Source organism: Protomyctophum bolini, assembly GCF_963924005.1.
Source record: "Protomyctophum bolini genome assembly, chromosome: 14".
In the NCBI taxonomy this organism is placed as follows: Eukaryota; Metazoa; Chordata; class Actinopteri; order Myctophiformes; family Myctophidae; genus Protomyctophum; species Protomyctophum bolini.
This window is the reverse complement of record NC_137875.1, coordinates 15,298,878-15,322,932: the sequence shown is the minus strand read 5'-3', so window position 1 is coordinate 15,322,932 and position 24,055 is coordinate 15,298,878. Positions and strand designations below refer to the sequence as shown.

At 45.8% G+C, this 24,055-nt stretch overlaps 1 protein-coding gene across 5 annotated transcripts in view; it reads right to left on the bottom strand.

Moving 5' to 3' along the window:
* Positions 1-24,055, bottom strand: part of LOC308328652 (apoptosis-stimulating of p53 protein 2-like) — a 53,179-nt gene that overhangs the window by 6,000 nt on the left and 23,124 nt on the right. The window contains exons 5-18 of one of the 5 annotated variants that reach the window (XM_080782640.1): positions 22,925-22,995; positions 22,068-22,169; positions 17,870-18,044; positions 17,063-17,244; positions 16,347-16,511; positions 14,866-14,904; positions 10,897-10,944; positions 10,104-10,302; positions 6,534-6,680; positions 6,076-6,197; positions 5,453-5,894; positions 2,513-2,906; positions 2,013-2,164; positions 799-1,178 (exon numbers count right to left, since the gene is read on the bottom strand). In XM_080782640.1, coding sequence (XP_080638766.1) covers positions 799-1,178; positions 2,013-2,164; positions 2,513-2,906; positions 5,453-5,894; positions 6,076-6,197; positions 6,534-6,680; positions 10,104-10,302; positions 10,897-10,944; positions 14,866-14,904; positions 16,347-16,511; positions 17,063-17,244; positions 17,870-18,044; positions 22,068-22,169; positions 22,925-22,995 — 2,618 coding nt within the window. The remainder of the gene's footprint in view (positions 1-798; positions 1,179-2,012; positions 2,165-2,512; positions 2,907-5,452; positions 5,895-6,075; positions 6,198-6,533; positions 6,681-10,103; positions 10,303-10,896; positions 10,945-14,865; positions 14,905-16,346; positions 16,512-17,062; positions 17,245-17,869; positions 18,045-22,067; positions 22,170-22,924; positions 22,996-24,055) is intronic. The other 4 variants (XM_080782642.1, XM_080782641.1, XM_080782643.1 and 1 more) reach the window with 4 other exon arrangements.

The window sequence follows — 24,055 nt, the reverse complement described above, 5'->3', positions numbered from 1 at the left end:
ACTACAAAGTAACTAGTAACTAAACATTTCAAATAATTGTAGTGGAGTAATATTCGCCTTTTGGATGTAGTGGAGTAGTAAAGTAGGTATTGGAAAATCGGAAATACTAGTACGTACAGTACTACGGTAAATGTACTCAGTTACGTTATATCACTGGTGTAGATATGACACTGCTAGTTATTTTCAGCACGGCATAATGTGCTGTAAATAACCTGCGAGCCTGCAGCCGATTAGGGGAGACGACTCAACAGAGGGCGCTTTCTTCTCCCAACAATGGTGGGGATTTAGTCCATTATGCAACATGTTTGAGAACAGCTTGTTAGTAATCAGCAATGTACAGTCTGGAGTCCACTCCAGGCCAGTGGAATGACCCATGACCTTGTTGACCTGTGTGTGTGTGTGTGCGCATGCGTGGCAATACAGATTTTATTTTTAAATGCCGGCGTACAAGCTCACATCTCAGCTTGTAGGTCTCCTTTGTGTTTCTTCTTTTCTTTCTACTTATAATAATGACATCACGCCCTATTATTATTATTGATTTCCTTTTTTCGAGAGGCGCCAGCCCCTCCAACTTCTGGCTCTCAGACATGACGTCATGTGGAAGCCAAGTCTATGGACTTTTTAAATGTTTGTTTAGAGCACTTTAAGCAAACATTACCAGGCACCCGTCACTTAAATTCCCCATTGACAATCAATGGAAAATTTGAGCAAATGGGCATAGTGTCTGTTTTACGTCATGAGGATAAGAGCGGCTTACGGGTGTGATTTTTAACCAATCAATGAACTGGGTGTTCGTACCGGTGGTAGTGTGGTGACCTGTCCTGTGACCTCCGGTGCCTTCATGCTGAAGGAGTCTTCTCCCAGCATGCCCTCCTGCTCGGCGCCACTGGGGTAGGGGGGCGGCGGGTAGGGGGGGAACTCCTCCAGGAAGCCCTCGGGAGGAGCGGGGGGCGGCGGGGGAGGGGGCATGCTGGGAGGAGTGGGCGCCGCCTCCTCCTCCTCCTCCTCCTGCGGCCCTCCTCCTCCTGCGGAGGGGGGCGGCGGTGGGAACAGGGCGCCGGCGTCGGGCCCCCGGGGCGCCGGGTGGGAGGGCGGGGGAGGGGGGACGATGTCCTTGTTGTCTGCGGTGACCACCGAGGAGGAGGAGGGTGCCGGGCCGGGATGCTGCTCGCTTTGGGCTGTGGACACGGGACAGTATCATTAGGACCGGACCAGCTTAGTAGAGTCAACAGAAACTTAACAAACAGCTTCACCACTTCACACATTTACAACCTATATTCATATAATTTGTCCTCACTAATGCTCATTATAATAATGGAACCATTTGTGTCTATTCTCTCTGTGTCTCAGAGGAGGGCTGTGGACAGTTCACAAACCTGTCTATTCTCTCTGTGTCTCAGAGGAGGGCTGTGGACAGTTCACAAACCTGTCTATTCTCTCTGTGTCTCAGAGGAGGGCTGTGGACAGTTCACAAACCTGTCTATTCTCTCTGTGTCTCAGAGGAGGGCTGTGGACAGTTCACAAACCTGTCTATTCTCTCTGTGTCTCAGAGGAGGGCTGTGGACAGTTCACAAACCTGTCTATTCTCTCTGTGTCTCAGAGGAGGGCTGTGGACAGTTCACAAACCTGTCTATTCTCTCTGTGTCTCAGAGGAGGGCTGTGGACAGTTCACAAACCTGTCTATTCTCTCTGTGTCTCAGAGGAGGGCTGTGGACAGTTCACAAACCTGTCTATTCTCTCTGTGTCTCAGAGGACAGTTCAGAAACATGCCTACCAATGACATCATCGGACTGTAGTTTGGGTTATGTTCAAACGAGATTGCCGTTTCAAGAACAATGGCTTCTATATTAGCATGCCAACTTTCTAGTGCTAGTTCTAAATGCTAGTATTTTGGCATGAATTAAATCAATGTCCTATCTATTCTGAAGAAATAGGCTCTATGTCCTATGAAACTCAACTGAAATTGACAACATAAAGACAACAAATGAAAAATTCAACACCATTCCACTAACCTTGACTATAAGCGGGGCTGTGAGGTGGAAGCTGTCCTCCCTCTGCTGCCTCCTGCTGGCCATTCTCTGCACCGCCACTCAGAGGGACACCAGGTTGAGCCATCGATCCCTCCGCAGCTTTCTCCGCTTCTCCACCGGGATAAGTGGGCGTGCTGAAGGGGGGGGGGGGGAGCAAGGCCATTATAGTTAGTAATAGTCTAAACTGAGGGCATGGAGCAAGTAGTTAGTAATAGTTTAAACTTATTGTTGCTGACAAAGTGGATATTAACCCATTTCGACCTGAGGATGATTCTACAAAGGCATTTTCATTTTCATGTCAAGAACCCACAAAAATATATGTAATTGGCCACCGACCCCCATCTGAAAATATGTTGTTCCAGGGACCCCCTCCAGAAGCAAAGATTTGAGTTAAAAACATTCGTAGCGTGGAACTTGGTGCCGCGCTACGAATGTCAATTGGGGGTCCCAAAGTCAAAAAGTAAAAAAAAAAAAAACCCTACCCGGGCGAAGCGACCACCGTCTCCATGGCGGCCAGCGTGGTCTTCTGGTAGAGCAGCTTCTGGATGTTGGGGCCGGCGGGGCCCTCGGGCTCCGTGATGGAGCTGCGCTTCTTCAGGGGCCTCGGGGCGTTGTACAGCTTCTTCCTCAGGGCCTCCAGGTCGCCGTCGCTCTGGTGGTGGCGGTACGGGTTGGAGATGAAGGGGAGGAGCTTGGTGGGGCTGAGTGGCCGCGGGTTGCGTTCCGTCTCCGGCTGCTGCTGGGGGGGCGGGGTCTCCGATTGGTGGGCCATTGGTGGGTAGTGGTCCACCTCGTCTGTGGCCGGGGGGGAGCGGCGCTCCGTGTAGGGGTTGTCTGGGTGCTGCAGACCGCTGGAGATCACCGGTTTACCATACACTAATACACACAAACACACAGACACCCCAACAGTTTTAGTTTTTTGGCACAGGCAGACTCTTCACACACTAGAGCATGTCATGAGAATGTCAGAGCTGAAATCGACTTGTAATTATGAAATAAATACTTAAACATGTAGCTAGCTAGGTGTAATGTTAGAGACCACAGAAGTGAACCTTTCAAGCCTGTTTTCTCAACTCGCTGTTTTATGCAAGACATTACTCTATAATCCATATCTCCAAAACTGGTGGATAGGGTTTAATAATTTTCAATAATTTGGCTCATATTAAATCCCCGGGAATTTGCTGTCCTTTTCCCGTAAAAAAAAAAGAAAAAAAATAGCCCACTAAAAGGATTTATATGTAGATATTTCCAATAGAATAGTGATTTTATTCTTTTAAATGTTTTAAAATTATTTATTTTGAAATGTGAAAATATAAAATTATTGAATTACACACACAGAGCTCGGTTTTTTTGGGTTGAATATCGGAGCAAATGTCGGAGCACGGGAAACAATCGACCTCACGTCTTTCACATAGCTATACAGTACATGCCTGGTCTTTCACCCCTTGAGCAGTGCTGGGTCCCCTTAGGTGATCATCTCGTTTTGTACTTTACCAAAAGTCCGATTGGGTATGAAAATTGGGTACTGTCAAGTCGCAGGGGAGGAGTCCCTCGCCCCTGTACTTGAATAATACTATACCAGCCCCCGTCAAGTCAAAAACACACACTTATTTATTTAACAGACAGCCTGGCCCAGTGGCCCTCTGGACAGACGACTTCATGCAGACCAACCGCAGGCAGTCTGTGTATGATATTTGTAATAGCCTAAAAGAACGACAAATGCACTGTGGTGAAGAATAAATCAGAGAACTGTGTGTGTGTGTGTGTGTGTGTGTGTGTGCACGCGTGATAAAATAATCGTGTAAGATTATCCTGTAGTGTGTGATGCAGATGCTATCAGATTTCAGACATCAAACGGTAAAATAAATGTCAGATAATATGCGCCTCTCTGTGCGTCTCACTTGAATGGCAAAATAGTGCCATCTACTGCTTATTTAATATCTCCCAAGAAGCACATTTTATCAGTGGATGGAAACAAGAAAAATACACTTTTCTTTTTTCTAATTACTTACTTGCATCTTATTTTCGAAAATTCTTGATGGAAAGGCACCTACTGCTAATTGTGATGGAATAAAGGGCCGTACTGTCAGAGAGAACTAGCGCCAGGACTTTGAGTTGGAAGCGCCAGTGACCTGTTTAAAGGACACTGCTGCCAGGAGGAACCAGTAACTGCCACTCCCAACGAGAATGGCCTCCAGAAAAGCTTTCTGATCAATGGAAAAGGGACATGAACGGTGTCCTCCAGTTAAATGGACTCAAATGGAGTGCTAACGCACCAGATGAGCACTCCTCTCCGTTATGGAGAGAGACTGTTGACAGGGTGACACTTTTAAAGGGTGCCATATACAGAAAACCTTTTAGGTTAACTCTTTTTTTAAATAGATTTCAGAGATAGCTTTGTAGACATGTTTAACATTTAACCCATTTTGGGCGGGAACCCCTTTTGGCGTTAGCATTATGTTATGCTTTAGCTATTGAAAAATAGCAGCGCTATGAGCTTGTAGGTCTGCTATTTTTGAAAAATCGAAGAAAGACTGACATAGAAATATAGCTTTTTCAGAAAACTGTCAGGATGTAGAAGACCTTTTTAGAATCTGATCTCAGGTTAAAATGCGTTAACCACTTAAACACTCCATACTTAGTAAACTTGACCGTTGGCTCTACACTAAACCTCTTTTTTTGGCTAATGTCCCCCCGTAGAATAGAGATGCTAGGGTTCAAGTGTTTAAAGTAGATTATTACGCGGCTATGTCTTGATAATGACCGCTCAGCTGTCTAATCAAAGACTCAAGAGCACCTGCTGCGCTGCTTGGATTTTATGCTGTACCCAAACATGACAGCCATGTAAACAAACACACCATGTCATTTACAGCTAAACATTGCTCTCAAGAATGTTTTTGAAAACAATTGAAGCGAGAAAATGACAAGGCAGTGACCGAAAATGTATTCTTTGTTCAACTCAACTTCCTTCTTTTACGAGGCGACCGACTGTGCTGCAGCCGTGCAGTGTTGCAGACGGCCACTCATATACAATACAATACTTTCATTACCGTCCGTAAGCAAGGAAATACCTCGTTTTGTTGATACTTTTGGGTAAAATGTATTAATTTATTAATAAAGTAGCCGTGTAATAAGTGGGATAATGCCCTTCAGGATGATTAAACATTCTTCGTTTAAACATTCTGTGGGTCATTCTTTTTCCAACAACTACTGCCGTGTCATACATTGTATCCCTTGCATAATATTCAAAGTGTTGTTTTGATTTTAGTTTTAGTCATAGTCTCTTGAATAGTTTTCATTTAGTTTTAGTCACTTTAGTCATGATAGCTTAGTTTCCATTTAGTTATCCTCAGTGAAAAAAAGGTAATCGACGAACATTTTTCGTCTTAGTTTTAGTCGACGAAATCAACACTGATTCTTACCACTGACAAATCCATTGCCTCGACTCGTGGCGCGGTTGAGAGCCCCTTGAATGACAGGCTGGTGGTAGGTCTTCCCCGGACCACCCTGCTGCGTGTACATGGAGTAGATAGAGCTGGCCGCCAGGGTCTGCGGTTTCGACGAGGGCAGCTCCGGGGTGAAGGGCCGCACCGCGGCCGCGGGGGGGGCCATGGCGTCCTGTTGCTTGGAGGGCAGGGGCAGCGTCTGGCTCTGGGACGGGGGCACCGGGCTGCGACTCTGGGGGTGCTGCTGCTGCTGTTGTTGCTGTTGCTGCTGGCTCTGCTGCTGGGGCTTGGCGGCTTTGGGGAAGGTTCCCCCCGTGTTGAGGGCCGGCTTCCCATAGGGCCCACCGGCGGGGCCCTTGGGTTTGCTGGGGACGGGCGGGGGCACCTTGACGACAGGGACCTTGTTGTTGGCAGCAGACTGCAACCACAGGAGAGAGATGGTTAAGGTAGCAGATCTACAGTGGGGTACAGACCGAGGTTTCCTCCTGGTCAAATTGGGGCCTCTAGGTTTTCCCGGGTACCTCTAGGTAACTGGTTAAACTCATATGAGCTTAGTGTGTGTATAGGTAGTGTGTGTGTGGCTGGTATCTCTCTCTCACCTGGGCGTCCCGGACCAGGTCATCGCTGCTCTGGTTCTTGCGCAGGGAGGAGGCGGGCACTTCAGTGGGCTCGAACATGGAGAACGGACGCACCTTTCTGTCCCTCTTTAATTCCGTCTCATCTAGACACACACACACACACACACACACACACACACACACACACATTAATACACTACTTCTTCATACTACAGTATCGCATAAAAAGTAGCGGCTAAACAAAGTATTTGCACTTGGGCCTGCTATCACCATGATGCTACGCCACTGGCTCAGGCCGACTAAACAGGTAGTTTTATCAACCATAAAGTTATATATATATAATACTAGAGAGTGGACTGGGAGACTAAATCAACTGTAGATTTAGTCGACAAAACTAAACACTAAAGCATTCCAGGTGACTAAAACTAAATGAAAACGTTTCAAGAGACTATGACTAAAACTAAAATAGAGTGAGTTACCTTGCTCAGCGGTGCTGGGGCTGGAGCGAGAGGCCATCCGTGGCAGTGTGGACGCTGAGCCTCCATGGCTGTTGGCACCGGACTCACCGGGGGAGGGGCCAGAGGAGGAGGAGGAGCCCCACTCGGCCAGCTTGGACGACTGGAGGCCTGCATGGAGAAACACACCAGAGGAGACAGTCAGACAGGGAGGATGTTAACGTGTAATGGAAGCAAAGCGAAATGATAGAAGAATAAAAACACACACACACACACAGATGGAAACCAGTTTCAACCAGTTTATTTGTCACTATGAAAAGAAAATAGCAACAAGAGGAGGCTATAATGTCTCTCTCTCTCTCTCTGCTGATCATCCACATTTTGGTTGATTGTCCAACAACCCAGCTAATAGTCTCCTAAGCCTTCAATGCCTCAGCAATGGGGAGGCTCTTCTCAACCAGAGACATTAGACTAGCATCACAACTAAGATGGTGAAACAACAGATCATCACCACCAGTACTGTGCAATGCCTGAGGATTGACACCAAAAATGCATTCTCTTGAGGTGCTTAGGGTGAGCATTATTTAACAAAAAGAAGAAAAAAAAACAGCAAAGCTCTGTCTACAGAGCAATCTTCGTTCTTACTCTCACCTATGGTCATGAAGTGTGGGTCATGACCGAAAGAATAAGGTTGCGAATACAAGCTTGCTTCTTCGCCTGGAAAGGAGCCAGCTTAGGTGGTTCGGGCATCTGGTTAGGATGCCTCTCAAGCGTCTCCCTAGGGAGGTCGTCCCACTGGGAGGAGACCTCGGGGCAGACCAAGGAGCAGATGGAGGGATTACATCGACTCACTGGCCTTGGAACGCCTCTGGATCCCCCAGGAGGAAGTCACTAATGTTGCTCTGGAGAGGAATGTCTGGAGCTCTCTGGTGGAGCTTTTGCCCCCGCGACCCGACTACGGATAAGCGGTTGAAGAAAAAACGAACAGCGGGGAGAATAGAGAGGATCCAAGGAGAACTGAGCCAACACGCCAACAAAAGTACAAACACACAGCAAACAGAGACAGGACGGATAAAGTATGTTGCTGTGAGACTTGATCTGGTTTATTTATTAGATCCCCATTAGCTTACTGTACAACGACAGCAGCCACTAGAGAGACGAGAGGCTCTTTCTGGTCGCTGCCAGTCAACCCCTCCAGACGTAGTGAACTGGACGTCAGGTCCAGTACTCTGGAACGCTTTTTTTCCAGCCTACACCAAATGTCTTCGCTAAAAATGCAAATTTTTTGTACACGCGCTCACATTTTAAGCCACGAAATAAAATATGGATACTGGGGTTAAAGATTGTCAAGCTCCGGACAGACAAGTGCCGGACAGACGCTAAGAAGACCACCACAACCGCCACAGAGAATCGCAACACAGGGTAAAAACACACGGGCACGCACACGCACACGCACACACACACACACACACACACACACACACACACACACACACACACACACACACACACACACACACACACACACACACACACACACACACACACACACACACACACACACACACACACACACACACACACACACACACACACACGTACCTTTTCTCTTTGCCCGCAGCTCTTTCACAGGCTTTAGTAAGAACATGGCTTCTGGAGAAGATGCACACGCGGAGAGAGAGAGAGAAGACCACCTTAGATATTCCCGATCTCCCCCTTTGCTCTCTCCATCAGCGCTCTCCCAGGGGCCTGCCTGTCTGTCTGTCTGTCCTCCCAGGGTTCTGTCTGTCTGTCTGCTGCTCAACGGCCAGGCTGAGAGCTGCACTCTCCAATGCACTCCAGCCTCCGTGCTGCTCCCCCCCCCCCCCCCCCCCCCCCCCCCATCAACTCACCATGCGGAACAGAATGCATGCAACATCACGGGGAAAAGGGAAAAAAAACAGTGGGAGAAGAGGAGTACTAAAGTAGCAATACCACAGTACAACTTGGCCACCTCTGTCTTGTGTTGTCCCGTCTCCTGTCCCGGGCGTCAACATTTGAAACTTTCTGGAACAATGACTTTTACTTTTGGTACTTTATAGGTACATTTTGATGCCAATAACTTTTTGCACTTCTACTAAATCATTTCTGTAATGTTGCAGTATTCGTACTTTTTACTTAAATAAAACATGCAATAGCAATAAAAACCCCAGGATAGTCTGATGATGAGGAAGAGAGGAGGGGGGAGGGGAATCCATTATGCTGTTGTTCTGTGTTTTTTGTTCTGGAGTTCAGCTCATTTATCTTTAATATCAAGCTCTCTGCTGGCCCAGGGGGGCATCTAAGGAAAGCATGCAGTGTGTGTGTGTGTGTGTGTGTGTGTGTAAGCTTCTGGCTAAATGAGACCAGTATGTATCCACACACACACACACACACACACACACACACACACACACACACACACACACTGAAGCTAGCTACTCCCCAGACAGTCGCTTCAAGAAGATGCAGCTTACAGCACGCGCGTCTCTTCCGGGTTTTTAAACAGCTGGTGGATGGAAATGAAGCTTGCGCTCGGCTGCAACTCGCAGCGTCGGCAAAAGCGGTTCCGTTATTTTTTTTACAGAGCCACAAGACCTACATGTTGACCTGCACACTACCCCCATTTAGTGGTGAAATGCGTTCATCACACCATTTCTCCTGCCATGGTGAGACAACAGAATGGTGACCGCACGCACGCACGCGCGCACACACACCACCCTGCTCCTCCTCTCAGGTTTAACAGCACAGCTAGCAGCCTCACTGCAAGTCAAAACACGGCAAGAAAAAATAAGCAAAACGGTTACAGGTGAGAAAACACCCATAAGCTGATATGTGTGTGTCCAGGAGATGGACCAGACCTTCAGAGCTCAGGCTGACATCACTAGCAGAAGATGTGTCACATTCCTTGGGTTCAGCTGAGGGGAGGGGGGGCAGCAGGACATTTCATGTTATACTTCATGCTCTCAACACACTCACTGCCAGGTATTATTCTTTCATTAATTCTTCCTTAACCGCCAGCATGTTTTCAGTGAAAACCCTTATTTTGGAGGTTCCACCGGGAACCCGAAACGTAAACCGGACGTTGGGAAAACGACATGTGTTGTTGTGACCCGACGCTCGTCTTTTCTTTCAAGAGGAGGAGCGAGGCAGAGGTCACATGGTGTTATAATAATGTGTAGGATTGGGATCCTTTATGATTGTAACGATTCCGCACCAAGTGCCGCGCTATGAACTTGTAGGTTTGCTATTTTTTTTTAAATCGTGAAAATGTGCCTCAAATCTTTGAATAAATATTCTTTCAGAGTTTCAGTTTTTAACTCAAATCTTTGCTTCTGGAGGGTCCCTGGAACAACATATTTTCAGATGGAGGTCGGCGGCCTATTATATACTGTATAATTTTTGGGGTCCTTGACATGAAATATTGAGACATTTTAAAAAGACATTTTCTTTTAATTTCGACGTCAGGCATGAATGTGTTCATGCATTTGCCACTGTTGTCCTGTATTTTTGCCATGAAAATAACTGTGTTAAGTGTTTTTTCCCACACGTGGACAATAAATGAAACTAACTAACCTTGCGTGTGGTGCGCGGGGGGAGCAGGGGGCAGCGTGTTGTTGCCGTCGGGGTAGGCCCCGGGTTTGACCAGCAGCTCGTTATGTCTCACTGGGCCTGCTGGGCCGCCGCGGGGCATGGTGGACGACTGGATGTACGGACCGACGGCCGCCACGCGGGACGGACCCGACTGCTGCACCGCGGGACCGTCAGAGGGAGCCTGGGCACACACGGAGAGAGAGAGAGAGAGACGGAGGGAGAGAGAGACACAGAGAATTTGTTAGAGGTGAGTGCAGCAGCAAAACAACACAACAACGTTTTGCCCTTTCATTGTGACTGACTGTCTAGCTGTTCATTTGAGTCTAAAAAGACAGTGTGTGAAGATGTTTAGTTTCACTGCTTCTCCAAAAGTGAGTGAACAAAATAGTACTGTGAAAGACGGAAGGTCCTATATCCATTGTCGTTGTCAGGCAGAAACCTCATAAATCCATATTTTCTTCGTAAATTAATGCCCTACTTTATCATATCACCATATCATCGAGTGTCGCACAAAAGTACAGACAATAGCAGATCTACAAGCTAGTCCCTGCCAAGAGTTACGGTGCCGAAGTAAAGGAAAAAGAAAATCAACAAAACAGATTGTGTCAAGTCATTCTGCAATTAAAACGAAAGGAGTGTGTGTGTGTGTGTGTGTGTGTGTGTGTGTGTGTGTGTGTGTGTGTGTGTGTGTGTGTGTGTGTGTGTGTGTGCGCGCGCGCGCGCGCGTGGTGGAGGAGAGTAAAAAAGGTTCAGCTCTGAGGCTAGTTTTAGTTACCTGGAGATGAGTGTCTTTTGAAGCCCGCTCTTTACCAGGATAGCCATTCTTTGAGAAAGTAAACAAAAAATAATAAGAAGAATGCAACAGTAACAGTTTCAAAAGATAGATAAATGTCAGGCAGTCCCTTCGCTGATCACTACATATACACAGCCCTTATAACAGCATCTTAAACGGTGTGTCCCTTTGATGCGATCACTGGCCTAACCAACGGTGTGAATGTGTGGATGCACTCTGTGGGACTGAGAGCCTGTTCTCTGTGTCTGCCAGAAACCTCCTATCTCCATGTCGTTTGTTTTTTTCTTCATGTTCGTTTCTGTAAAGCAGTGGATTTCATTAAACCAGTGGTCCTTGAGGGCATTCCAGGTGGTCCCCAGCTAAATGATGGGAGAGTTGGTGGTAACAAAATGGACCCTTATAGATATATAACTCGAGAGAGCATACAATGAAACCAAATCATTTATGCTCTCAAGATGTTAAACACCGGCATTACTTAATTTAGAAGAAGTCTACACAATTAGAGAATGTAGATGTAATTGTTATATTGATCGTGTGTTACCTCTCCTATGGTACCAACATCAATATAGCATGGAATCGTGGACAAAATGTATCCAACGATAACCAAATATTCGAAGTCTTTGGTCTGAGAGGCTACATCTCATCAAATGGTGGTCCGTGGCTCAAATGCCGAATAAATAATGGACCTTGACGTGAAAAGGGTTGAAAACCACTGTCGTAAAGTAACATCCTACTTCGTCAAAGTGACAGCCGGCAAACAAAATAGCCGACCTAACAAGCTCACAATGTTTTGAATTTTGTGTTTAAGGGGAAAGCAAACGTGCTTGTGGGGTTTTTATTCACGAATTTCAAATGTAGTCTTACACCTGCCATGTCGGGGACCAACATTGAATGCACCGGAACACGGGTTCTGCTCTTCCATGGCCAAACGAAGGGTTTTGGAGTTACAAGGTTTCTGCCGGACAGCGGTGACATGCTTGTCGGGTGATGTCAAACCTAAAAGCCTGGGTGTGTGTGTGTGTGGCGCGGGGCAGAGCCTGGATGGGATGGAGGGAGCCTGGCTTTGTGTGGCCGTGAAGTGAAAAAGACCAACTCATTATGATTCTAGGCAGAGTGGTGGGCAAACCACCACCTCATGGGGGCCTATTCAGACCTTCGTCACCCGACACTGGTGCGCGCCACACACACACACACGCACACTCACACTCAATTAAAATGTTAGTGTCATTTAAGTTGATGATTAATTGTCACACTAATAATTGCGATTAACGATTTATTGTGTTTTTGGCACTCAACATCTGAATATATTAATTAAAAAAAGTAGAACAGTGTCCATTGGGGGGTGATCATGTATCATCAATTGACTAATATCGGCCATCTTTTTTTTTCTGAGGTCACAGACTCTTCAACAAAGATGGCAAAAACAAACATTCTTTGTTCTGTACAAAACACTAAAGTCCTTAAACCAGAAACCTATAACGCTAACCCTAAACCCTAAGGTAAGTGGGGAACATAGAACCTGGGGAACATAGGGATGACCACACACACCCACACACACGCACACTCACGCACAGTTCATTACGTGACGAAGGCACAATCAAACGAGGTGGTCTTCTGTAGAGTCCAGATATTATTATAATGAAATGTCTGCTACTCCGACCTCAACGCTGCAGGTTGCTTCAACTGAAAGGCCTCAAGGTGGCATTATGGGACCCAGTATTGAGGCACCAACTTCCAGAGCATCTCTACGCTGAGCAGGGCAGGCTGTATTTGCAATGTAAATGCATTGAGCAGCACGCTTAAAGCATGACATGACTACTGACTGCTCCTACTGTGTGTATCTCCAAAAGTATCTTTGTATAAAACAGTATTTCAATATTTACACTCTGCAACAGCACAGTATATACACATTACAGTTAAGTGGTTGCATTTGGTTAATTTGATTGAGAAAAAGAAACTTAGCATAGTTAGCATAGGTCACCGAAACACTAGTCTGGCGTCGCCAGGTGATCAGCGATCTCTGCCCAGAGATGCATGTCTAAATTCAACGTAGGGGATGGAGCTGGGTTGACAGCCGTTTGGACATTTGAAAAACTAAACTGCATCGTGGAACCAACGCAAAGACCATAAGAGTGGTCCTTCAGGGGGTCAGGGTTCGGTTTCAACACAGTAGTAGTAGGTCTAGGTCACTGTTTCCCAAACAGTGGGTCCCATTTGTGGGTCGCGGACACATTTTTATGTGTCCCTCTTTTTTTTCCTACATTTTTTATTTTATTTATATTTTTATTTCAAAACAGTTAAAAAAAAAGCACAAATGTTCCAATTATTTCTAGTAGTTTCATGAAGAAACGAAAGAAAAACTAAGAAAAACCATAAATTAGTAAAACAAAATGTTCAAAATGCAGTGAAAATAACTGATTTACAAGCTCACAACTCGCCGCGAAGCAACGTGTTGTGAGCTAGGCTAAAACGTTTGGGAACCACTAGTCTAGGTAATCTTAGCGCTGATTCTCTCCTCTGTTCTAGCCCCCACATCAAATCCCTCAGACGATAGATAGGTAGGCAGAGATCTCCAATCGTCGACACCAAAACACCATCATTCTGTGTAACAGCCAGGTTCAAGTCGATTAGGGGAAATAAAGAAATAAAGTGTTGCTGTTTTTTTTCTTTTTCAGGACACGTAGAAATCTCGTGTTGTTATTTAAGAAGAACAGGATATAAAATCATCCACATCAGCTAGGCGAGGTGAGTACGTTGTATTTGTGTTGCCTGCCATCCTCGCTGTCACCCATGTTTTCGCTACACCAGTGAATGCATCACTCTCTGACTGAACACTGTTGCGACATCGAGTATGTTAATTTCTCCTCTCTAATAAAGCATTTCCAAAGGGGAGTTTGTTTACTCAGATTTAACGGTTCCCATGGCGACTCTGGAGTTGAAAACAACTCGGGAAGGGAGGAGAGGGGCAAAGGAACAGGAGATGTCAGGGCAGTCAGCTCAGGAATCTAAACGTAAGCAGCCGAAAGGACTAAATACAACATCTAATTAGTGTTTGTTGTATTGTTGTTGATGATAACAAATGATGATATAATGAGTTATTGCAAGTATGTAATGGTCTTGAGCGAATTGGAGTTCATTATTATATGGTTCACAGCTGTTATGTCGTCTGCAGTTTCCATTGCCCCGTCGAGAGACGCACTCTTAGGCCCCTTTTCCACCAAAATAACTTTGGTTCTAGATCTAGAACCGGTTCCGTTATCTCTTTTTTTTTTGGTTGGTGGTTTACATCATATATCACCCTCTCCCTCAGGGTTCAACCTAGAATAGTGACACGGCCACTTTGGTTCCCACTTCAGTACACAGAACAAGTCATTTTTGGGGTCCGGTTCTGAAAAACAACATCCGAAGTCCGAACCAATTAATTGGTTCAAAATTAGGCAGGGAAAAAAAAGAACGGAACTGGTTCAACCGCGGTGGAAAGAGAGAGAGAGAGATTAACATCTCACAGGACATTCCTGGGAGTCTGCCTGTTTTCATTAACCCCTCAACCTCCACAGAGCTGTTTTAAACCAATGGGAACTGAGGGGGAAACGGCAGAGTTAGTGTAATAACACTCCAAGATGGCATCATTATTAGTGTCTGAGATGTGATCAAATCCCTGTCAGCCTCTCTTTATTTTTCTTCTTTTCACACAAACAGAGATAGAGATCAAAGATGGGCCCAGGAGGACGAGACATGTATCTCTCTTCCTGTCGAGAAGGTCGTTAAAGGCCTGTTTCATGCTCTGCTCAGCGATGATGCCACTGATACAGAAACATGTACAAGTATTTCAGAAAACTGTTAGAATTTAGAAGATTTTTTTCAATTTCGACGTCAGGTCTAAATGGGTTAAGGCTCCTTCGGTACAGAGAAGATAGCAGAGTGTGTCGAGAGGTCGGGTAGAAACCTTACTTTTGTGCGTGCCGATTGGGACTGCCTGGGAATCTGTGGCTTCCGGAGGTAAAAACACATAAAAACACAGTCTTTTTTTTTTTTTTTACTCCAGGGCTGTTGGTGGGACAACCTTTTTTTTTTGGCATGTGATCTACTGTATCTGGATGAGCCTGAAGAGGTATCATCACCAGCCCCGAGAGTCCACAGTGAAAATAACTGCTGCTTTTAAACACAAAAAAACCTTTTGTTTAACTAGAGTCTCTCAGGGATCTGTACTAGGCACTCCTAGTACTCCTGTACAGTCTATGTACGAGCTCACAACGCACTGTGAGCTGCCTGGTAGATCTGCTATTCCCCTATTATTCCGCTATTATTGTTTAGAAATATTTTGTTTCACATCAGGATGTAATGATCACTAGATTCAGAGCAACATCTCCCAGACTCCCTCCCCTGCAGTCAGAGTTATCAGGTTTGAATGAATAGAATTGTGTGCAGGATTTAATCTTTAGACCTGATGGGACTTTATTTAACTGACTAAACCTCTTTTGAATTCATTTTAAAATCTGAAAAATGCACACAAAGTGCACAAAGACCCGCACACCGTCTGCACTGACAATACGAACTCTATTTAGGCAACGTTTCGGTCAAAGACCTTCTTCTTTTTCTTCTTCTTCTTCGAGATGCCTGAAGAAGGTCTTTGACCGAAACATTGCCTAAATAAAGTTTGTATTGCAAGTGCAGACGGTGTTTTTATGCACTTTGTGTGCATTATTCTGATTACATTGAGCCCTGCCGTCCACACCCGTCTCAAAGCATATTAGGTGTGTGACTTTGTTGCGAATTAATTTAAAAAGAAATATCCTCCCTCACATGATGCCGCAGTGTGCCAGTGATCACTCTCCCGTGTGCCAATGTTGGCACCTGTGCCTAAGGTTGCCTGGCCCTGCTCTATCTGAACACTAGGGGGAGCTCTGAGTGAAACTATTGCCATCAACTAATTAATCAATATAAACTCAGTGGCCATGAATTTACTCCTTATTGTTGGAGCCATGCCAGGTGTGTGTGTGTGTGTGTGTGTGTGTGTGTGTGTGTGTGTGTGTGTGTGTGTGTGTGTGTGTGTGTGTGTGTCGGGGGCTGCCACAATTATTACATAATTGCCTGATCTCAATTATTTGAGATAACCACAGTTGAATAATCAACAGAATTGTGTCCAATCATTTGTATGAATTATACCTCCCAATCACAATATCATCCCTTTTACCATACAAACAGCTGTGGGTGGGGCTTCAGTTCAGGTGGATCACCACCCGCCAGGCAAACCAGGCATATACTTAATGGGTCCAAAAAAAACCCAGACATTTTAACAAATACTGCACACTTGAAAAAATTATAATAATAATTTTCCTCCTTATATAATAATAATACCTGATGATCATGTTTTAGGGCGGAAAAGAAAATCCCGGCAAATAACGTGCGAAGCAGGAAGCGCCATGACTCACCGGCAGGTTCTCCTTCTGCTGCAGCGCCGCCTTCTTCTTCCACAGGCGGTCACGCAGCTCGCTCACACGCTTGTCCATGGCCGCCACCTCCAGGTTGCGCTTGTTCAGGCTGTCCCTCTGCTGCTGCAGCTTGGAGCTCTGGTCCTGGTTCAGCTTGTTCCTCAGCTGGACGGGACACACAAGACAGACAGACAGACAGAGAGAGAGAAGTTTGCGGGGAAGTGTTAAAATGAAATGTTAACACACAGTTTATTGCTGTGTTATGGCTTTTGCCCTTTAGACATACATTTAGGCACATGCATAGATTAGCCTGGAAACCAGATGAATGTGCCACAGGTTAAAAAAAACTCGGGGGAGATTGGTCTGGCACTCCTCCGTTTGAATTACATTTGGCTCACCCTCAGAGTTGTGGGTGACCAATCAGAGCCCACAATTCAAAGTGAGATTCAAAGTTTGTTGCTGTGACATTGAAATCTGTTTGTAACCGCCCCTTTGGAAAGAAATCTTCCACGCCGAAGTTCCAGACCAATATCTACTCAGTGATATCGGACTGGCCATGCCAGGCTAGCACGTACGGTACAGTACACACATAAATACTAATTACACGTGTGAGAACCACCGACATAAATGTGACCAATGCACATATGACGAGGCACAGCCACACACACACACACACACACACACACACACACACACACACACACACACACACACACCTGCAGCTCCTTGTAGAGGCGGTCCAGCTCGGCCACAGAGCTCTGGTTGTCATGGAAGGCGTCCATCTTGCCGTTCTTCAGCATCTCCAGCTGCCTGCTGAGCTCATCCACCTTGGACACGGCCACCACCAGCTCCCTCTGCTTCTGCTGGAACAGGCTGTTCATCTGCTCTATCTCCTCCACTGGAGGAGAGAGGAGGACGGCCAGGGAGATGGACGGGGAGAGGAGGAGAGGAGGACGGCCAGGGAGAGGAGCAGAGAGGAGTGAAAGAAGAGACAATTAAATACACTGTTCCTCTGCTCTATCTCCTCCACTGCAGGAGGGATTTCTGTGTTTATCAACCCAATAAAGGCCAGGGATCACACTAAGAAAGTGAAAGCAATCCGCGGCGATGCATCCCCTGTAATGACAATCTGGCTCAAATATGGACGCCTATCACATCCGGGGCAGGCGGAACTGACGCGTTTTGTATGAACTCGTATAGCGTGGATTTCTTTGGCACTGGCGCCACGTTGTGCATTATAGAGGTGGGGCATAAGTTATGTCTTATGCCCTGACTGCCCCTGTGCATATTTCAGTTTGAAAATTCCTAAAAAAGGCAAAATAAAAATGTAATTTTGTGTTAAATGACTTATACTGGATCTCTTGTCCAATAGTCCCAACATTTTAGTCTAGTTTTTATTTGTTGACAAAATCGACAGCATAATAGTTTTTTAAACATAAACATTTTTCGTCATAATAGTTTTAGTCGACGAAAACTGGATGACGGGGCATCAGGGCCCCGGTCCGGTCGGGCACGCCACTCACCCAGCTTGCCGTTGCTGAGGCGTTTCTGCTCCACCTGGCCCTTGAGGGCCCGGACCTTCTTCAGCCTGCTCTCCTGGTTGTCCACGTTCTCGCGGAGGCGCAGCAGCTTCTCCTGCTCCGCCTGCTGCTGCTGCTGCCGCTGCTCCTGTTGCTTCAGGTAGCGCAGACGCTGCTCCTGGAAGCAAAGAAGGGTTGTTGTTGTTAACAGGGCACATTGTTTGTGATTTTTAGTTTTAGTCATAAGTCTCTTGGAACAGTATTCATTCACCTGGAATGTGTTTTGTGTCAGTCGACTAAATCTACAGTTGACTTAAGGCTCATTCATAGTTTGGATTTTCGGTGGTGAGGTGACCACCGCTCCGGTGGTGAAATAACGTTGAGCGGTGGTGAGTAAAAACAGAGAGAAGGGCTGAGGCGGTGGTTGGCTCTTCACCGCGGCTTGTGACGTCATGTTGTAGTTCGGTGGTCACCTCACCACCGAAAATCCAGACTATGAATGAGCCTTAAGTCGACTAAAATGTATTTTTGCGGGCCTTGATGCCGTCGTAATGCCTCATTTTTCTCTTGCTGAAAATAGCCGATCTACTAGCCGATCTCACAACGCGTCACTCTGCTATTGTATGCCATTTTCAGCATGCAACCAAGGGTAAAATGACTTGTCTTTTACTTATACTGCATCTCTCGTCCACTAGTCCCTTCCTAACATTTTAGTCTAGTTTTTATTTGTTGACGAAATTGCCAATATATTTAGTCTTAGTTTTAGTCATCATTCATAGATTAGTTTTAATTTATTTACATTTAGTTTTTGTCAGTGAAAAAAGGTAGTCGACGAACATTGTTCGTCATAGATTTAGTCGACGAAATCAACACTGCCTGAAAACAAGGAGGAGAGGGAGAGAGATAGACGTGTCACACACACACACACACACACACACACACACACACACACACACATAAGTTGGTTAGGCTCGTTCAACAGCCTTATTAGCTCTGAGGTAACAGCAGCTCATTGCAGTTAAGGACATTAGGCTACTTCCGCCGTGGTCTGCGAACTCAAATCTTCAGACTCCATCTTAGCCCGTAGCACTTGCCGTTGCAAATTGTGATTGGCCAGAATGACATTTGTGATGATTTGATTGGTTTAGCATGGAATGTGATGTATGATGATGTATGATGATAAGAGAGGGCCTCCCTTCACACAGGGTTGATGTTTTTGATATATTAATATATATTAAATATGTGTTGTTCTTGCTTACTGTAAATCACTCTGGAGCGTCTGCTAAATGCCTAAATTGTAAATTGTAAAATTGTCGTTGTGGGGATAACTTTTGCAGAACATTTGCTGGAAAGAGTTTATGGACAAGCTCACAACGCGTTGTGAGCTTGACAATCGGCTATTTTCAGTGAAGTTTCCCCCACAATAACAGAAAATACACCAGCATAGAGCCCTGAGGGACTCCAGTCAACCATATAGGGTTTGTATGATTTAACCGTAAGTGGTTAAAGGCTAAAACATGCTCCTTCCAATGTCCAAAAAAACAGGCTTTTCGAAACTATAGTTTGGGGAGTGTGGACATCTGGAGGTGCACGGGTTCCAAGGACAACGTTCTGAGAGCATCCATCCGAAGATTGGAATGACGTCAATTTGTGATTGTATCGCCTCCCTCTCCGAGGAAACGTAGGAGTATGGACAGCCCTTAATCCATTTAGACCTGAGGACGATTCTACAAATGCCGGCTTCTAAATCCTGACAGTTTTCAGAAAAATGTTTCTCTGCTATTTTTCAATAGCTAAAGTATAACATAATGCTTAAAACACTAAATGGGGTTCCCCACTTCCCGCCCAAAATGGGTTAAGTTTCCGGCATGGTGTGTGTGTGTCCTCGTTTCTGTTCATCCTGCATAATGCAAGCTTTGTTGACTATATGTATTCATTATTGAGGGTGTGTCTTTTGTGTGTGATGTGATGTCTTTGCCCTGCTGCGTCTCTACAGCCTCTCTCTTGCCACTGTATAACTGTCTCTCAACCGCTGTGCTGCCTTCTGGTGACTGGATTTACATCACGGGATCAATAAAGGTCTTGGCTTTAATGACAGGTGCCATTAAAAAAACAAAAAACAGTGAATTATTCTGTAATCATCAAAAATGTGATTTTAATGGCACCGGCCTTTTTATAAAACAATGAGATCATGCTGAAAGCTGAATAAACATAAACATAGATTCAACTTATCTTATCGCAAGTAAGTAACGTTGGGAACAAACAGTTCCCCAAGCTGGCTCATGGTTCAGGAGCCTATCTCCTGTTTCCGTAGCGTGAGGTAGCTTGATACACTAGTTATCAAGCTAGTACACGCCCTGGACATGATGTACAAGTAAGTACAGGCCTTGGACATGATGTACAAGTAAGTACACGGTGGCTGCGATCAAGCCAACGGTGCCGGAGATTAGCTGTCCACAGACGGACACACGGATGAACACACACACACACGGACACACACACACACGGACGGACGGACAGAGTGCAAAACATACTCTCTCCCCATGCCTTCGGCCTGGTGGAGACAATAAATGCTAGTATAGTTCCATCAAGTCTATCACTTACAGCAGTGGTTCCCAGACTTTTTCATGTCAAGGACGCCCAAATTGACACTTATTAGCCTGCGGACCCCCATTGGAAAATTCACACCAAGGACCCCCATAAGAGAAGATTTGTTACAGCTCTAGCAGTTTCATGGAGCCCCAGTTTGACATGCATTAGTCTACGGATGGACTCCCATTTAATGGCATGTCTATCTCTGGGGCCCTGATGTAAAATCAATGTCCATTTAACTCTGAGTCTACAAATGGAACCAAATGGAATTAGGTTCCATCTGTACACTCTCTGAGTTACAGACCAATAAGGGTTCATCTGGGGTTCCTAACTCATTCATCCGGGGACCGCCTGGTACTCCCTCAAGCACCGCCTAGGGGTCCCTCCCTGGCCCCACTTTGGGAAGCGCTGACTTACAGTGCCTCTAAATCTTCCAGTGACAGTTGAAGCCCAGCGGCGCGGTATAAAAACAAGCTAAGCAGCGCTTCCTGGATGAGCACAATGCAGCCTTTGTGCTGCTCGGCTCTGTCCAGGTGATGTCACACACACAGCAAAGCCAGTTCACTGACATGACACTTGGTTCTAAAGCTGTGGGTCAGGACTCGGTGGGGCCGGACTGGACACACCCAACATAAGAGCGGGAGTCATTACACCACCAGCCAGGCCACCCACAAGTGCGCGCATGTGAATCGCTCGAGCAACTTTTTCTGGCAGTTCATATAAACAGACACAGACAGACAGCTGTCTGAGACAAATGTTCTTCAGTTAATACAGACACTCAAACCTGGATATTATAATAGTCTACTGTATGTCCTGCTTATATAGATATTATAATAAATCCAACTACTACATGTCCTGCTCAGCAGAGTGACAGCGTTTTTTAAGATGCCTCAGCAGCTAGGCAGGAACACAACAGAAATGTGTGAGGTAAATAAAAAAATAAAAACACCCCCCAGAGATTGAACGAGACAAGACACGGACAAGACAGGTGTCTTTTAGGTGTGAATGAGGCCTTAGGGGGCACCAAATGACGACGAGAGACGTTGTGTGGCCGATACAGTGGGCTCCCCTCACTTCACACGAGTGTGATTCGGGAAGGGGTTTTGGACGTGTTTACACTCGACACAAAATTATATTCTAAATCCTGAATGGCGACTGACACTCCCCCACGTCCAATCTGCCAGAGTGTTTGGTCCTCACCCCCCACCCGGATCTGAACCACTTTGTTGTGATTGTTGTGTTCCTCTCTCCTTTAATCTCCTCGTCTCTCTGCTTTCTCTCCTCGCTGGCTTTTACACTTTCATCTGTCTCTTTCAGGCTGTTACACTTTCATCTGTCTCTTTCAGGCTTTTACACTTTCATCTGTCTCTTTCAGCTGTTCTGTCTTTGTCGTGTCTACCTGTCCCCCCCCCCCACCTGCATGGTATAGTACAATGTACATACTAACATTTTGATAGTAGATTGTTTGGTTATTGGTTTCACATCCTGCGATCCTATCGTGTACATCATAGGCGCTACACTGTCTGTCTCTCTGCATTTGATGCGTGCAGATGACCTTGCTCATGGAGAAGAGCAGTCTGGCTAAATGCCTACATTTGTAAAATTGTACCTTGGAAGCCAGTAGTTGTTGCTGTGCGTCAATCTGTTGCTGCTGTCTGGAGGCCATCTCCTGCAGCTCAGCCAGGGTCATGTCCATCCTGGGAGAGCCCACCTGGACAGAGACACAATGCACGTTCATCAAAAATTGGACTTGAGGTTCTGATCTATTTTGATATTATTCATTTCATCCCACATTCCCTAAGATTTACTGACCATAAAAGAAAAACCTAATGATTTCAGGAACTGGGCCTGAAAAGAACACTCTCCTAGGACAGTATAATGTTGTACTAATACTAATAGTAATGTATAGTTATAATGTAACACCTAGGAGAGTATAATGTTGTACCAATAGTAATTATGATGTATTTTTTATAATGTAACACCATGATCACATACATTAACATGATCCCGCCTATGCCTTTTGTATCTGTCCACATAACTTACTTCTTTCTTCTTGATGAACGTTTGAACCACGTTTTGAACCATGTTCAGTACACACACACACACACACACACACACACACACACACACACACACACACACACACACACACACAACACACAACACACTCACACTCACGGCTAGTATCTTTCAGAGGCATGCCATAACAAATGAAAGCCGTGTGATTTTTTTGTTTGTTTTTTGCATCGGCTATTCAAAAATAGCGTTTTGAAGGACCCGGAAGACTTGACTTCCGGAAAGTACCTCTCGGGGCTCGATATAATTGCCTCCTATGAGAGTACCTCTCGTGCTGTTCTTGTGGTACCTCTATGCCACGTCACGTCACGTCACGTCACGTCACGTCACGTCACGTCACGTCACGTCACGTCACCTCACTAATGTGTGTTGTAGTGTAGATAGACTCACCCCGTTCTCCATCCTTCTGTCCGGGGGAGCCTTCACTCCGTTCCTCTTGGGCTCCAGGCTCCGTGAACCTGCTGAGTAACCATGGAAACGACACAGCACCCGCTCAGTCATCATCAGCTGCATCATGATATGTCTCGTCTGTTGACTCCAAACTCACAACACACTATAGGTGGTCCTCATGGCGTCCCGTAAATCATTAGCAATGGGCGATAATACCGAAAATAGCGAGTTTGTAGATCGGCTGTTTATCCGTTTTTTGTACACGACCATTGCACAACGAAGCATATTCGATTTAACCGATTATTTTACGCGTCGATTCAACATAACAATTAAAAAAAAACAATACAAAATTATAATCTGCGTCTCGATTACTCAATTAACCTACATGAGCAAGATTTAGGTTGGTTATTGGTCGTAATCGATATAATTTCTATTATATTTTAAGTTAATTGGCCCAGCAGCCCTACTCCGAACTCCAGCAAACGACAAAGCGACAAAGCAAACAGTTTGCCTTCACAGAATTCTGTCACAAAAGTGGCAAGAAGCTTCCCTTCTCTTTCTAACTCTCTCTCTCTCCCCCATTGCTCCCTCCCTCCTCAGACAAACAGTCTCAACACACACACACACAGGTGTGTACGTGTGTACGTCCTCGTTAGGCTGGCTCCGCCACGGGGGTCAGAGGCCAACAGGAGTTTAGACAAACACAGACTGGCTTGTGTTGAAGCAGCTTTAGAGCTTCACTTCTTCGCAGGGACACACAAAGAGATCAGTGGTCGTCTTCGGACCCGTCATAATCCAGAGTATTTAACCCACAACTCAGCGGGCCGCGCCCTTTGTGTGTCTGTGTCTGTGTGTGTGTGTGTACGTGCGTTGCGTGTGCGTACATTCCACGTGTCTGTGGAGCACGTATGTTGTTGATCCAGGTTATTAACACATCGGCCGTGGGGGTCTTAGGGAGTCGGTGGAGCGGAACACAGACCCTCGTTGAACAAAGCCCCTTTTAACCTTACATAATGGCTCTGAGCAGCGACCCTTTGACATGCGGTACATGCATGTACTGAGACTCAGTGAGTCTCAGTGAGCGAGGCCACACCGTGTTAAGCCTTCAAGGGAGACACATGGGGAGACTTA